Below are 16,110 nucleotides of genomic sequence, written 5' to 3' on the forward strand. Positions count from 1 at the left end.
AATTGTCTGGCCCGAGCTATGCAGGACGTCAGACTACATGAACAGTAAGGACCTTCTAGGCTTAAAGTCTAGGAACATAAATAACTTGTTACTCGGTAATAAGCCACATGCTTGTAACTGATCACAGATCACAGTTAACACGGAAGTGTTTACTTTGTCTTTTCACCTCTGCTTGCCACACCGGATGCTGGTGTCAGAGAGGAACAGATTTGTAGGCAGCCCACCTCTGGGACTGTGCCTGGAGCATGCATCCCACCTGCTCCTCTGGGGCAGTGTGTCGGTGTGGGTTTGGTTTTTAAACACGTCACTCAGTGTTTTTCTTTATACTGAACTTCCATTTCAAACTCAATTTTTAAAGTAAAACGTGACTCACAAAAAGACGGGGGTGGGGGTGGGGATGTGGAGAGAGATGGAGAGGAACACAGACAGACAGAGAAAGAGAGACAGCAAGAAATCCCGCGCGGCTCCAGTTGGAATGTCCCAGCTGCTGCAGGCGAAGGCCATTGCGCAGCACAGCTCCATGGTGGTATTTGGAAGGGATGAGCTCTCCCCTGTAATCCTCTCCATCCCGCTCCGCAGAGTTTGCCAGGAGGATTAACCCAGTCTTGTTCTCAATCCCAGTTTATGAGTTCCCTGCTGGTGGGGAAGATCCTGTGTGTTTAAACAACAGCCTAATTAATCCCCATTTTATTACTTTCTCTTGTCAAGTGGCTAAATGGAAGCTGTCAGCCGGCAGCCACCATGCTCACATTTGTTTAGATCCCAAATTACTTCATCAGAACCATCTGCTCTGAACACCGGGCACTCAGCGATTGTTTATTTCTCTCTCAGGACGCCGCAAGGGCCACAAACAGCCTCCTCCGGGGTTCCCCGTGCCGGATCCATACAGTCCCCAGGGACTACGTTATTAAAATGAGTTTAGGGGTCTCGAAGGAAGCCTTACCTGCTGAGACCACACTAACAGACTGAGCCGGGTACCATGGTCCCTGGGGGCTTCTCTGTCCTCAGGCTGCATTCACTGACTCCACTGGCCTGAATAGAGTGAGAGGTATCGGCCCTGAATGAGCCTCCAGCAAAGTTCATTCAAGGGCAGAAGAGGCACTTGGGACAGCTCAGCCACACCCAGGAGGGCAGCGTGGGCGCTGACTCCACAGGGAGTTGAAAGGCCGGGCAGGCGTGTTCCTTGCAGAGCTAGCTGGGGAAGTCAGCGGCAGCATGAGCCAGGAGCAGTGGACCTAGCCCAGTGAAACCACTACCCATCTAGGGGTTATTTTTGATACCTGTAGGGCCGAATCCTTAGCGAAGGTCAGCGAGCACAGCTCCTTTGACTCCACCAATGGCCTTTTATACCGGCTAATGACCTGGCCCCTGGTTTCCATATTCCACTTTGTGGTGCTTCCCTGGGCCCTTTCCCACACCCCCTCTCCTCCCCCTCACCAGGTCACTGAGCTGGTAACCCAAACTCACTTGCTCTCTGTCATCCTGTTCAGAACCACCGGACTTGCTTGGGAGCGCCTGGCAGGCCCAGCCCGACCCTGCCTCAGTGGCCTGGGGCCTGTGTCAGCCCCCAGAGCACCCGATGCTGCTGTTTTCTGTCCTCCCCGCCGCAAGGGAGAACTGGAGCCTTTCCCAGCAGCTGCGGAGCCCCCTGACTGGTGGGACTCCTGACCCCTCATACATCTGCTCTACCTGTTCCAGTTATCAGTGCAGGCATTTATACCGTGGCATCACAGTGCCCGTCCGTATCTATAGTGTCTAGCAGAGAACAACCCTCACCCTGAGCCACTGCTCTGACCACTGAAGCCCCAGTCATAACCGGAACCCCCTTAAACCACTCCAGAATCTAGGTGTTAGCCCTATCAACCCAATACTTCCCATAGCTCCAATACCCCCTGAGTCCTTCCTAGCGCCGCTGCCCCCGTAGCCCTAACCCCTCGTCCCTGGCTGACTGCTTTGTTCCCTCCCTGGCCACACAGGCTCTTCCAGACCAAGTGCAGCAGCTGCCTGAAGGCGATTGCCCCATCTGAATTCATCATGCGGGTGCTGGAGAACGTCTACCACGTCCACTGCTTCTTCTGTTGCGAGTGCGAGCGGCGCCTGCAACGTGGGGACGAGTTTGTGCTCAAGGAGGGGCAGCTGCTGTGCCGCGGCGACTATGAGAAGGAGAAGGAGATGTTGAGTGCCATCAGCCCTGCACCCACGGAGTCTGGTGAGGGGCCACAGGGGACCTACCTCCTCGGGGCCAACAGAGAAGGAGGGGATGGAGCGAGTGGACCCCCCCCACAGGGCTGGGACTGCGGGGGTCAGAGGACCAACCCCCTCAGCACTGGGGTTCATGGCACTGCTAATGTAGGGTGTTGCAGGGATACTGCCTGGTCCCCAGGGGACAGGGCTGTAAGATTGGGAGATGTGGGATGCCCATGGAGGGGTCCAGTCTGTGTCCTCTGAAGCATCTGTCCACTGACCACTGTCTGAGCCACGAGCCGGGACCTTGGGCTAGACCGATGGCCCCTTGGTCTGATCCAGAGCGGCAGGGAGGGAGTGAATGGCGGGGACACTAGTGGTCTGATCTGAAGGGTCAGGGGTGGGTGGATACTGGGATAGAAAGGTCCATTGGTCTGATCTGGGCTAGCCAATAGGGAATAATATTGGGCTAGATGGGCCTTGCTGGTCCTATGCACTGTATCTCGGGACAGGAGCCCTTAAGGTCATGGCCCTTGCTGAGGACGTAAGGGACCAAAACCCTGAAAGGGGAGGAAATTTCCTGGCTTCGCTGCTACAGCAGTTGAGCCAGAGAGGCCCAGGCCTGCCCGTGGCAGTAACAGCTAACGGTTCCCCTTCCAGTGAAAAGCGAGGATGAGGATGGCAGCCACTCCCACGGCAGAGGAGGCGAGGAAGGCAAGGACCACAAGCGCTCCAAGCGCCCACGCACCATTCTCACCACTCAGCAGCGACGGGCTTTCAAGGCCTCCTTTGAGGTTTCCTCCAAACCCTGCAGAAAGGTAGAGTGCAGGAGGGAGCTTCCTCACTGCCTGGGCCAGAGTCCCCAGCCCGGCTTTTATGCTCGCAACCCCACCCTGTAGTCCTATGGCCTCAAAGCCCAGAGTCCTGCCTCTACACTCCCAGCTGGGCTGCAAAGCAAGTACTTCCAGAACACATCACAGGGGACTCCGGAAGAGAGAGACCAGGTTCCCTTCTGACATGCGTCTGGCCCAGCAGCAGTGTGGCGCATATACCGTGGCTATCTGCTGACTCCCTTTCTGTGCACGGCAGCTTTAAGCCTCAGCGCAGCTTGGCAGCCAGCTTGTTTTCATTTCAGTGCAGATGGTTAGAGAGGAGATGCACACACTGGGCCAGAAGTTCCACTACCCTGCATCTTGTGCTGTCATTTATGCCAGTGCAGAGTAGGTGCCTTCTGGTCTGAGAGCGTTTCACGCCCACTGTCCACTCGTGTGAAGGATGGCATGAGGGGAATTAGGACCACTCTGAGCCGTTTCATAGGCAGCAGCTTCTCTTGTTCTCTTTCTCCTCTAGGTAGTGTCAGGTGTTTATAGTACTGTGCAGATGAATAGAAAGACAAGTTGCCTACCTTGGTGGGTTCACAGTGTAAATTCAGAGTAATGACAGGAGTGAAGTGGTAAACAGGAGTTAGGGGACCCTGCCCTTTGGGGGCACAGTTCCCTGCAGGGAGTGAGAGATTCCTCCTTTTAGATACTTTTCTGTGCCCATCATTTTCTAAACTCTTGAGAACGGACAACTTCTCTGTGGAACTTAGAATCCTAGGACAGACAAAAACTCAGAAGTTAGGAGTAGGCACTTCATGTACAAGTCAACATGACTCATTGTTGGCAGCAGACTAGATTTGCAGCAGGTGTGAGTTTCTAGGAAAGATCTGGAAAGGGCAGGGGACCATCAGGTGCACAAGGTTAGGGACACTGTTCTAAACATCAGCTGAGTTGATCATTTCCCAATATAACAAAGCTCTAACCCACCTTTTCCGACTCCTCTCCCTTCTGCGGGTAGGTGAGAGAGACCCTCGCAGCTGAGACAGGCCTGACGGTCCGGGTGGTGCAGGTCTGGTTCCAGAATCAAAGAGCCAAGGTGAGTGACTGCTTTTCTCGTTGGAACCAAGCTCTGTGGCCCTGATTCTCAATTGCACTGAGGCCCTTTGCACCATTCTGGCAGTGTAACAGGGCAGAAACAGCTCTCTGAGAATCTCCCCCTACACAGGGGGCCTCCCCAACCTGTGCGGAGCTGGTGAAAAGACCCTGCTCCCAGACAGTGGCACATAGGGGTGGATTGAGGCCATGGCTGGTGTGCTCTTTGCTCTGATATTCTGTGCTTCCCAGGGCCTGTTGGGGCAACATGAAACCCTAATGAGGCTCTCTCTGCTTCAGGACAAGTGTCTGTGTAATATCTGCACTGCTCCTTCACTGGAGAGGGAGAAGGCAGCTGCCCAGCAGGGAGCTAACTGCAGTGCATTTCCCCAGCCAGACCCGTAATACAAATTTAGGGCCTTGCTTGCTTCTGCTGGCAGATGAAGAAGATCGCTCGCAGACAGCAGCAGCAGCAGCAGCAACAGCAGGAGCAGGAGCAGCTGGGCAACCCGCGTTTAGGGAGCGGCCGTGGGACCGGCCGCAGCAGCAGACAGAGCAATGATGACAGTGAAGGTGAGGCTTGGCAGAGCCTTGGGATCAGCTCCCTGCAATAGCAGGGAGGAAGCAATCTGGGACTGAGTGGGGTCGGCAGAGCTGTGCGGGCGTGGAGCGGGGGTGCTGCAAGGCAGGACTGAGGTGCACTGGCATAGCTGAGGGGAAAGGAAGTAAAGGGGAAAGTCTAGATTAGCTCCTCCTGGCAGACTGTCGGAGGAAAAAATGGTATAATGTGTAAAGCACAGGTCTGGGACTTGGAATTCCAGAGTTTCAGTCCCTGCTCTACTAAAATCCCTTTGAGACCTGGGGCAAGTCACTTCCCCTCTCTGCCTCATAATCTGTACAATTATGATAAACCTACTTCCTAGGAAAAAGAGCGAGGCGTACTTGTGGCACCTTAGCTACCACAAGTATTCCTCATTCTTTTTGCTGATACGGACTAACACGGGTACCACTCTGAAACGAGTTCAGGGTTGTCACAATGTTTTGTAAATCTCTTTTTAAATCTCTTTTAGTCCTCAGATGTAAGGAAGGGGCTGTAGGAGAGTGAAAATTAATTGTGATCTTTGCATGCTTCAGTACATCTGATGTCCGTTGTGTCTGACTACGCAACAGGGGCTCAGTTATTTTACCAACAGGTGAATTGGGAGTCTCTTCAGTTTAGCTTTTACATAACAAAACCCATTTTTAATTTATGGCCATTTTACCTTTTACTCCGGGATTAAGGGTCCCATGCTCCCATACTAACAGCCCCTTCTCTGCACAGCACCCTAATGATGGTGAAAAGAATCCAACAGAGATACACTCAATCACTTGACAATATGGACCTGTCATAAAAATCTTGTCACAAGCAGTTTAGAGCCATACTCTAATGGCAGGACAAGATTTCCAGCAATGGCCTGTGATTTTGGATGAAAAGGGCCCAATTTCCAGAGGGCAGGTACTCAGCACTTTCTGGGTCTCTTTCACGTGTCTCAAGTTGGACACCCAGAAATCATTAGTCACTTCTGAAAATCTTTGGCTTCGGTTCCACAGGTGTAAATCCAGAATAAATCCATGGATTTCAGTGGAGTCACTCCCAATTTATGCCAAAGTAACCGAACACAGAATCTGGCCCAAAGTAACAGTCTTTTACTGCATATTTGTGCAGAGCCCCATGTAATTTGCAGGGCCCATTACAGTGGAGCCTGATCCTGGTGGAGGTCAGTGGGCACTACTGTATTACTCACCTCAGTCTCTGGAAAAATCATGGAGCAGGTCCTCAAGGAATCAATTCTGAAGCACTTAGAGGAGAGGAAAGTGATCAGGAACAGTCAGCATGGATTCACCAAGGGCAAGTCAGGCCTGACTAATCTAATTGCCTTCTATGATGAGATAACTGGCTCTGTGGATGAGGGGAAAGCAGTGAACATGTTGTTCCTTGACTTTAGCAAAGCTTTTGACACGGTCTCCCACAGTATTCTTGTCAGTAAGTTAAAGAAGTATGGGCTGGATGAATGGACTATAAGGTGGATAGAAAGCTGGCTAGATTGTCGGGCTCAATGGGTAGTGATCAATGGCTCCATGTCTAGTTGGCAGCCGGTATCAAGTGGAGTGCCCCAAGGGTCGGTCCTGGGGCTGGTTTTGTTCAGTATCTTCATTAAAGATCTGGAGGATGGTGTGGATTGCACCCTCAGAAAGTTTGCAGATGACACTAAACTGGGAGGAGAGGTAGATATGCTGGAGGGTAGGGATAGGATACAGAGGGCCCTAGACAAATTAGAGGATTGGGCCAAAAGAAATCTGATGAGGTTCAACAAGGACAAGTGCAGAGTCCTGCACTTAGGACGGAAGAATCCCATGCACCACTACAGACCAGGGACCGAATGGCTCGGCAGCAGTTCTGCAGAAAAGGAACTAGGGGTTACAGTGGACGAGAAGCTGTATATGAGTCAACAGTGTGCCCTTGTTGCCAAGGCGGCCAATGACATTTTGGGCTGTATAAGTAGGGGCATTGCCAGCAGATAGAGGGACGTGATTGTTCCCCTCTATTCGACATTGGTGAGGCCTCATCTGGAGTACTGTGTCCAATTTTGGGCCCCACACTACAAGAAGGAAGTGGAAACATTGGAAAGCGTCCAGCGGAGGGCAACAAAAATGATTAGGGGACTGGAACACATGACTTATGAGGAGAGGCTGAGGGAACTGGGATTGCTTAGTCTGCAGAAGAGAAGAATGAGGGGGGATTTGGTAGCTGCTTTCAACTATCTGAAAGGGGGTTCCAAAGAGGATGGATCTAGACAGTTCTCAGTGGTAGCAGATGACAGGACAAGGAGTAATGGTCTCAAGTTGCAGTGGGGGAGGTTTAGGTTGGATATTAGGAAAAACTTTTTCACTAGGAGGGTGGTGAAACATTACCTCGGGAATGCGTTACCTAGGGAGGTGGTGGAATCTCCTTCCTTAGAAGTTTTTAAGGTCAGGCTTGACAAAGCCCTGGCTGGGATGATTTAGTTGGGGCTGGTCCTGCTTTGAGCAGGGGGTTAGACTAGATGACCTCCTGAGGTCCCTTCCCACCCTGATATTCTATGATTCTATGATTATAATACATCAGAACATATTATCACATTCTGTACGCACTGCTTCCACCTGTTCCATTGATTCCACATTAGATGGAGCAAGTGTTCATGGACTAGATGGGCTCATGGTCCCCTATCCCAGGATTCCCCAGCAGCAGCTGCTGTCGCTGGATCAGAACAGCTACAGCACAGACTTGTACAGACAAGGGCTCACGCCGCCCCAGCTGCCAGGAGACCATCTGCATCCCTATGGTAAGCGGGTGGCGAGGAGGCTGATGTGACTCAACGCCAGAGCTGAGCTCAAACCGCAGTGTGGAGTGGTAGGACCCAGTCCCACTGTTATTACTGTCTGACCCATGCCCACCACAACCAGCGCAGAAAGAGACGCCAGGCAGGACGTGGCAGCTGTACAGATGGCAGAGTATTTAAGGGGTAATTTGTGTCTCATGCCTCTGGTTCAAAGCTACCCTGAGAAGGTGCCCATGAAGGGTGGGGGGGTCTCCCGGGATAAGGAGAAATAGCCCAGCAAGATGGGACAGGTCACCCTGCAGTACCTCACAAAGCCCAAGCTTTCAGGTCTAGGGCTCACAGACTGGATTCATTTTCTGGGTGGAGAAGGGAGGGGGATGGGAAGGCCAGGTAGAGGATATAGCAGGGGTGGCCAGATTGTGGCTCGTGAGCCACATGCGGCTCTTTTACAGTTAAAGTGTAGCTCCTGGAGGACCCCCCCCCACATTCTTCACCTACCAGACGGGGGGAGCTAAGGGCTTCTGCCCTGCGGCGGGGTGGTGGGGTTAGGGCCTTCTGCCAGAGACGACTGGTGCCTGCTGAGAGTGGGGGGGGGCACAATTTAAAGGTTCACAAACCCTGGAAAAAATCGGGGTGGGGGGCAAGTGATCCCATGTGTCCCGCTCATGCATCACCTCTGGCTTCTGCTCAGCGGGGAGCGGGCGTCTCAGGGCTTCAGCCGCACAGGAGGCATCTGCTGCAGCTTCAGCCCTGCAGGCACACGTGCCAGAGCTCGGGGCTTCAGCAGGAGTGGGGCTTGAAACCCCAAGCCCAGTCAGGTGTCTCCCATGGAGCTGAAGTTCCAAGACCCCCTTCCCTGCAGGGCTAAAACCCCAAGACCCCTCCATCCCCGCAGAGCTGAAGCCTCAAGCCCAGTCAGGGTTGAAGCCCTGAGCCCCGGCAGATGTGCCCCGTAGGATTGCCAGGTATCGGATTTTTGACCAGAACATCTGGTTGAAAAGGGACCCTGGTGGCTCTGGTCAGCATCACTGACTGGGCCATTAAAAGTCCGGTTGGTGGGGCTGGCAGGCTCCCTGCCTGTCTCCGTGCAGCTCCCGGAAGCAGACAGCATGTCCCCCGCTGCACCGTGTTCCACAGCTCCAATTGGCCGGGAACTGCCTCCAATAGGACCTGCAGGGGGCGGCAACTGCAAACGGAGGCAGCTCAGAGCTGCCTGGCCGCCCCTATGCCTAGGAGCCGAGGGACACGCTGGCTTCTTCCTGGGAGTCACCTGCACCCCGCACCCTCTCTCGGCTCCCAACCCCCAGCCCTGAGCCCGGTCCCACACCCAAACTCCCTCCCAGAGCCCACACCCCCTGCAGCCCAGAGCCCCCTCCTGCACCCTGAACCCCTCATTTCTGGCCCCGCCCTGGAGCCCGCAACCCCAGCCGGGGCCCTCACCCCCTCCAGCAGCCCAACCCCCGCCCCAGCCCAGTAGAAATGAGCAAGTGAGTAAGGGTGGGGGAGAGCGAGCGACAAAGGGAGGAGGGGATGGAGTGAGCAGGGGGCGAGGCCTCAGCGAAGGGGTGGGTCAGGGCAAGGGTATGACCTCGGAGAAGGGGTGGTCAGGGCGGGGCCTCAGAGAAGGGGCGGGTCAGAGCAGGGGCGGGGCCTCAGAGAAGGTGTGGTCAGGGGCAGGGCCTCAGAAGGGACAGGTTAGGGCAGGGGTGTGGCCTCAGGGAAGGGGCGGGGCAGGAGTGGGCCAAGACTGTTCGGTTTTGTACGATTAGAAAGTTGGCCACCCCAATGCCCTGGCTCTTGAACTTCTGAAAACTGTCATATGTGGTTCGAAGGGTCAGTAATTTTGGCCACCCCTCGGACATAGGGTGAAATTCAGGGCCAGCACAAGTCCTAGCTCGCTGCCCACCAACCCCTCCCTGCTGCGCAGGGCACATCACAAGACTTAGACACCATTCAAGTGCCACTTACGTCCTAATTTGAAGATTTAAGCAGGATTTAAGAGTGCGTAAGGCCCTGCCCAGGGGTGAGAGGCTGGGGGGAGGCTGGGCCTTGTGCTCCCGGGAACTGCAGTGGCGAAAGGAGCAGAACATGGGGATGCCGCTCCCAGGAGCCAGCGCCCCGCACCGGCAGCTCCTCCGGCCCAGCCGTACCGCTCCCAGCCCCACCCCCCCCGCCCTTCCACACAACTGTGTCTCCTGTCTGGGGTCTGTACAGCCCTGCCGGAGGACAGGGCTGGGGACAGTACAGCCGCACTGGCTCCTGAGAGCAGCGGCCCCATGTTCTGCTCCTTTCGCCGCTGCAGTTCCTGGGAGAGCCCTGCAGTTCAGCAGATACCGATTTCTATTCGTGGATATCCGCATCTACAGATAGATACTTGTATCTGCGAAGGGCTCTACAATTAATTCTTGAAAATGTGTCTTTCTGGTAGGGTGTACCGGCAATAAATGTCTTAAAGGTACGGCGTACCTGACCGTACCGGCTTACTTCACCATTGTCTTTCTCTCACTTTCCTTTGCTTCCTCCTCTAGACTCGGAAGGTGTTTTCCATGACATGGACAGCGACAGCATCAGCCACTTGGGAGACTGCCTGCTGTCAACAGCCGAAGCCAACCTCCTCCAAGCCCGAGTGGGTAACCCCATTGACCGACTCTACTCTATGCAGAACTCCTACTTCACCTCCTGACCATGGGAAAGTCCTGGTCCGTTTGTGAGTGTCTTGGACAGACATTGTTCTGAATTCAGAAGGAGGAGTGGGGAGGAGAAATAACCCTTCAGAGAAACTCTTTGAACCCCGCACAATGGAAGAGGCGGCTGGGTTTGCCAAGCACATAAGCACTAATTCATGAGGACCTTCCACAGCCCAGAGGACTCAACTGCGTTGCCTCTCCCCTCCTTTTCTCTAGCCACAAGTAGATGGGTGACATGATGTTGTTTAGCTGTAACTGTAGCAGTTTGTCCAGTGTTTATGCTTTAGAGCATTACATTCTTCAAACGAGACTGGCCAAGTTGCCCAGAGTCAGGCTTGGAAGCGGCATCTCCTCTGTTGGCTGCATTTATTTAAACCTTGGTGCAGCTGATCCATTTGTGGTGCCATTGTGCCCCGCTGCGAGGGATTTCACCAGCCTGCCCCCTCCTGGGCCTGCGTCATGGGAAAACATTCATTTTCCTTGGGGAAGGCCAGTGACTGAGGATGCCTCTACTTGATACCACTGCCATTTTGGAGGCTGCCTGCAAGGGGGGTGATTTAGGCTTTTTAATGGCTGACACCATGGAGAAATGCAAGACAGGTTGGTCCCTGAGGGAAACGGCTTTGCTTGGGGACAGTATTCACCTCCAGGAACAAAAGATTATTTGGTCTCTGTTATGATGCGAGGAAGCCAAGGGACATGTCCCTGAAGAGAGTAACACATCTAGAATGGTGTATCAGCCTCTCCCAACTGCCTCTGCACCCCTCCCTTTAAAAGGAGGCTCACTCCATCCATTTAAAGTGGAGTGAAGATCTCATTCTCACAGCTGTAACACTGCAGATGCTGTCTTCACTGGCTGCTGTTTGTTTCTTTTAAAACTAGTGGTGTGAACAGATATTATTTAAAAATGTTCTTACCAGAAACCCCTCCCTACATGTTTCCATCTTGAGTGGGATTTCTCCCCCTAACTATTTACCCAGTTCACTGGGATCTTCCCAGTGTTTTGCTTCCCTCAAATACATGAGGCGAAGAAAGGGTTCAATTGCGTTATCTTGGAATGTGCTCTGTGCCAAGTCACTTCCCCTCCAACAGACTGAGTTTGTCCGTGGCTTTGAAAGCAGCAGGTAGGACGCCCAGATTCCGCTGAGAGACAGCACTGTTTCTTTGGATGGGGAGGACCAACACTTCTCTAAGCATGAAGTTCTTACAAGCTCTCAGTGTGGGGCAGTTTAGGGTTAGAGATTAGCAGGCAGGGTTGGGGTTTTGGCATGGAAGGTTTATAAAAGATGCAACAGACAGCAGGAGAGAGTGAGTGGAAGTTTAAATCAGATATTTAAGAAGAAAATTCTTTACTCACTCACCCAGTATTTTATGTTTCGGATACTGTATGGACAGCTGGCACCCCCAGAAATGGCAAATGGTTCCCTGTGAGCCCCGTTTTGCGCAGGCTGGTGGAAGGAGTAAGAGCCTCCAGAATTTGCCTTCACTCAGTTATTCAAACACTCACTGAGGAGAGGACATCCCCAATGGAAAATAATAACTTGGCATGAGCAGGACATTTAAACCCTGATCCCTAGAGTTGCAAATCCAGCAGTTAGGTTTGTGTTGCAGCTATCAGAGAACCTGGCTCACTGATGTTTCTGTACATAGTGTCGATTAGGTTCTAAGCTCCCCCGCTTCATCAATCTGGTTTCCAAGTTATGCAAACCCTTCTCAAATGTAAAGGAAGAAAAGGCTAATAGTTATCATTGCTGTATTTCTGTGGGAGAAATTTGTGAACATTAATAATCATGAGCTTTGGGAGCACAAGAGACCCATTCCCAATATGTGTTGCCGTCTATCAGGAATTCCCCATCTAGTCAAGGGAGCTCATGGAGACCAGGCACAAAAAACTGGTGCATAACTGAACCAGAACCTTCGTAAAGCTCATACCATCATTGCTTCCCCCATTAATACAGTTGTGTAAATGTGCCATTCATCCACGGGCAGTCCCCTTGCCTCTTTGTTTACAAAATGATACTTTTTATCTGGATCCTCCCACGGTCATCAGTATTGGATGATTTTTGCCTTTCAGGCAGTTGTGTAAATAGTTTACAGACATTTTGATGTTTCATTTAAGGGGAGTGTCCTCTCCTGGGGGACCTGGCAATTTGTGAGTTACCTCCATCCCCACAGGCAAGTTCTGTGGAAGCAGTTTTTCCCTGCTCCTTCCAGCCTGAGTTGCTGCACTCGGTCCATTCCCACCTCTGTTGTGTGTCTCTCCGCCCATAAGAAATGAGACTGAAAACTCCCAGCGCTGTTTCTTTCTTTCTTTCAGTAGCTTTTGCACTAGAAATGGTCTCAGTTTAGATTAAGTTTGAAGAGAATGTTTCAGTGAACCATGTGCAAATTGATATGTTTCCTCCAAGCGCTGGAGGCAGCTTCACCCCTGAAATCCTACCTTTGCTCCCATTGTGATCCAGTGCTGTAATGTGCCAGTGTTTTTGCATGTACATTTGGAAATAAAAACGAACTTAAAGCTGAAGTCTAAAGTTTGCCTAAGCAAAGACAGACAAACTGTCTGTACCTTCACTCTGCTTAGATTAGATCTAAGTCTGTCCATCTAGCTACTTGCTGTGCAATCCCATGGGGATTTGGCCTGAGTTCTTCAGAGGGACATTTAATCAGAACCTCATCTTTCCCTGGGGTCAGACACCCTGGAGCAAGAAGTGAGGAACTAGTGCTAACAGCTGTTCTTACTTTGATAAAGAACCAGCAAATACAACACCAAGAGTCAGTTACAGTTAGCTGCAAGAGAAACTGAATTCCCCATATGAACAAATACGACACTGGTAAATGATGTGAAGAACTATCCTAGGTGCTGGACCACTAGTGCTGGGGAGTCTAAGATGACGGTGACCTGAGCTTCAGAACCAATGTTGAGATTCACTTGCAAGAACTGAAGGAGGGGACCACAGCCAGTTAGACTGACCCCAATTAGGAGAACTAGCAGAACTTCACTCTGACATAGTCTGAACTTGTGTTGAATCAAGAAGTGGCTAGTCAGCCCGTAGGCACCAAACCAACAGCTGAAGTCCTTATAGTTTGAAAAACTAGCATATTTGCCAAGCAAAGTCCTGTTGCTTCTCTGATCTCAGCATCATTCTGAAGGACAGAGATGCTCTTAGTATCATCAGCGTTGCTAGGTAGTTTCTGCGGCTCCCAAGGGCTGCAATTTGTCCCAATGCGTTTTGCAGCAGCAACCCTCAGCTCTTGCCACCAAGGAATGACAAGGGGCTTGGAACTGAGACAAAGGGCCGGCTGACATCAGTGCCAGTGGGCAGCAGCTGTTGTAAAGGTGAAGGGGCAGGAGGCGTAACTGTGCGTGTGAGAAGATCCCAGGATATCCTGAGTGTGAACTCTCGCCCCCTCTGCTGACCAATGTCATTGATCACTTTGTGCCCTCCGAGCTGGCCCTGAATCACCCGGATTGGTAAACGGTGGCTTTTCCTGGTGCGTGACTCCCACCTAATGGACAATCAGGTGCTAGCTGAGTTTTAGTGCTGTGTCCCCGGACTGCGTGGCTCTGGGTTGTCCAAAAGCTTCTGACTGGATCAGAACTGCTGGGTTCTCTTATTGATATGCCCCAGGCCTCTGCTTTCTTGGTTTGTTTGCTGTCATCTTCCTAGGCTGTTCCTTCCTGTTCGTCTGCTCTGGTATTTGTGACACAGGAGGCTAGCATGGCTCCACACGTGTGGCATTGCTGAGTACCAGTAAGTTGACGTTGGTTTGTTTTGTGGCATGGACTGTCACTGATAGGTGCCTGATGCCATGCTGTTTCTCTATGAAGCAGTAACACTTTGCTTCTCAAAGCCTTTGACAGACGTGAAAGAATTAAGGCTCAGAACAATCATGGGAAGTAGGGAAGTGTTACCCCATTGTACGTGTGGGGAGACAGGGCCACAGAGAGGTTAAGACACATTCCTCAGGCCCCAGCACAGTCCACTGCAGAGCTAGGACTAGAACCCAGAGAATATTAACACCATGTGCAGTAGCCATTACCCTGCACTGCCTCCCTTTTCTGTAAGGGATGCAGGCTGGAAACCACCATTCAGTCTGATGGCCCTTCACTTCTAGATGTCAGAAGACAAATATGTGGGGTTTTTTTTCAGGGAAGGAGGCTGTTAGCCTTTCCCAGGGCTCCAGCATACCAATGTCTTTGCTGGGATTAAGACCTAGGAGTTCCCAACTCCCAGTCTTGTGCTCAGATGTGTTTCTTTTCCGTATGTCTAGCTAAACACTTTAAAGAGGATGGTTGACCAGAAGACAAGGGTGCTCCCCTGTCCATGCAGCCTCTTTCATGCTTAGCAGCGACTTGATGTCAGCTGGATGAGAGCCAAGTAAAGCAACAGTGTGTGTGAATGGAATGTGGTTCTGCACAGCTCTCTACCCTCTGCCACTGCCCAGGTCAGCCCTGGACCTGCCAGCAGTACTAAATCTCCCACCGTGACTGCCGACACCAAAGGAACATGCTGATTTATGGCTCTTTTAAATAAGAGAAACAGAGTGTAAAATTAGAGCATTTTCTGGATGAAAAATTAAAGGGATGTTTTTGTTAGTTCCTCATTCTAGGCTCATGTGTAATTCACCTTGTTGGTTTTAAAGTTCCACTTGAAAGGAAACTTGACTTCAACAGAAGTTAAAGTACCAGGCTACAAGACTCCCAGCACACTTAATTTCATATTCAGAGGGTTCTAAATCAAAAGGAAACCGAGAAAAAACAGCAAAGAATTAACTGAACTAAATGATCTTTGGCTTTCTCTCTTTTGTGGACCTCAAAGACCTTTATGTGCATTAATTAGCTAACCCTCATTACTCCCTGGCAAAACAGGTGTTATGTGTTTCAGAGATGAGGAAAAAGAGGCAAAGAAAGGTGAAGTGACTAGTCCCAAGGTCACACAGCAAATCATTGGTTGAGCTGGAAAGAGAACCCAGGAGTCCTGACGCCCAGGCCCCTGTTACACTTATCAGCCAACACGGCCTCTTGGCTAGAAACAAGAATCCAGAACAAGTGAAAGGGGAGAAAACCAAAATGCAGAAAGGTAGTTGAGAGATCGTTATTGGGCAGAGGAAAGGAATGTCCATGCTGGAAGATGAAGTGATTTGAAATAAAGCTTCCATTTCTGCCCTCAGTGGTGCGTCCTCCAAAAAAGCCTGTTATTGCAGGGGCAGACAGGGGTCGTGTGTGAATTAAAGGGAGAACACCCCAATAGAATTAACCCCCAGAGTGAGAATGTGTCAAATGTCTGTGACAGCCAGAAATGTTCTAGAGGTTCTGAAGTAACTTAGAACTTGGAGTTTTTTAGGCTCCAATCTGTGGATTCTGCAGGGTTTGAGTATTTATTTCTGGTCTGTTTTAAGTTTGTGAGAACAAGAAGATTGCCAATCCACTAGAAGATGGCTCTAAATTCATATTTGTGAGGCTCCCACCATGGAAAACACAGACTTACTCACTTATTGATTTGGGCCCTTTGGGATTAATTTCGCTGAACCTCTCTGCAGCCTATGGCAGTGGAGTAGAATGTATGGGTTTGATTGACTGCCCGCAGACTTTTCCATGGCTCAGCCCAATGCTGATGCATCTCTAACTTCTAACAGCTTCCTGCAGTTGTTTGTATGGGTCTATTCTCTCTTGACTTGGGATGCAGTTTGTACTAGCGTCCAGCCAGTCTTTGGCTCTAAGCATCCTGATGCAATAGATTCTCCATGTCCTAAGACACAGGAAATGAGGATGGGCATTTCCTGGATTTCTAACGTTTGTGTTTCGTTATATGTCTTTTTGGGTTCTCCGTAGTTTCAGTTTTCACCATTGTGGAGGGTACCAAGCATTGCTAAACAACCTGAACTGCCCCAAAACAGCAGTTGGATGTAAGAGTATAGAATTTGCATTGCCAGATCAGACCACTCGCTTGTGTAACCCAGAACCCT

General features: G+C 51.2%; 1 protein-coding gene across 1 annotated transcript in view; it reads left to right on the forward strand.

Moving 5' to 3' along the window:
- LOC140900848 (LIM homeobox transcription factor 1-alpha-like) overlaps positions 1-12,667 on the forward strand; it is a 62,048-nt gene extending 49,381 nt beyond the window's left edge. The window contains 6 exon segments of the mRNA XM_073318742.1: positions 1,977-2,209; positions 2,845-3,002; positions 4,024-4,101; positions 4,538-4,670; positions 7,301-7,459; positions 9,985-12,667. Coding sequence (XP_073174843.1) covers positions 1,977-2,209; positions 2,845-3,002; positions 4,024-4,101; positions 4,538-4,670; positions 7,301-7,459; positions 9,985-10,139 — 916 coding nt within the window. The 3' untranslated portion in view covers positions 10,140-12,667.
- Positions 12,668-16,110: the final 3,443 nt, after the last annotated feature.

Source organism: Lepidochelys kempii, chromosome 20, assembly GCF_965140265.1.
Source record: "Lepidochelys kempii isolate rLepKem1 chromosome 20, rLepKem1.hap2, whole genome shotgun sequence".
In the NCBI taxonomy this organism is placed as follows: domain Eukaryota; kingdom Metazoa; phylum Chordata; order Testudines; family Cheloniidae; genus Lepidochelys; species Lepidochelys kempii.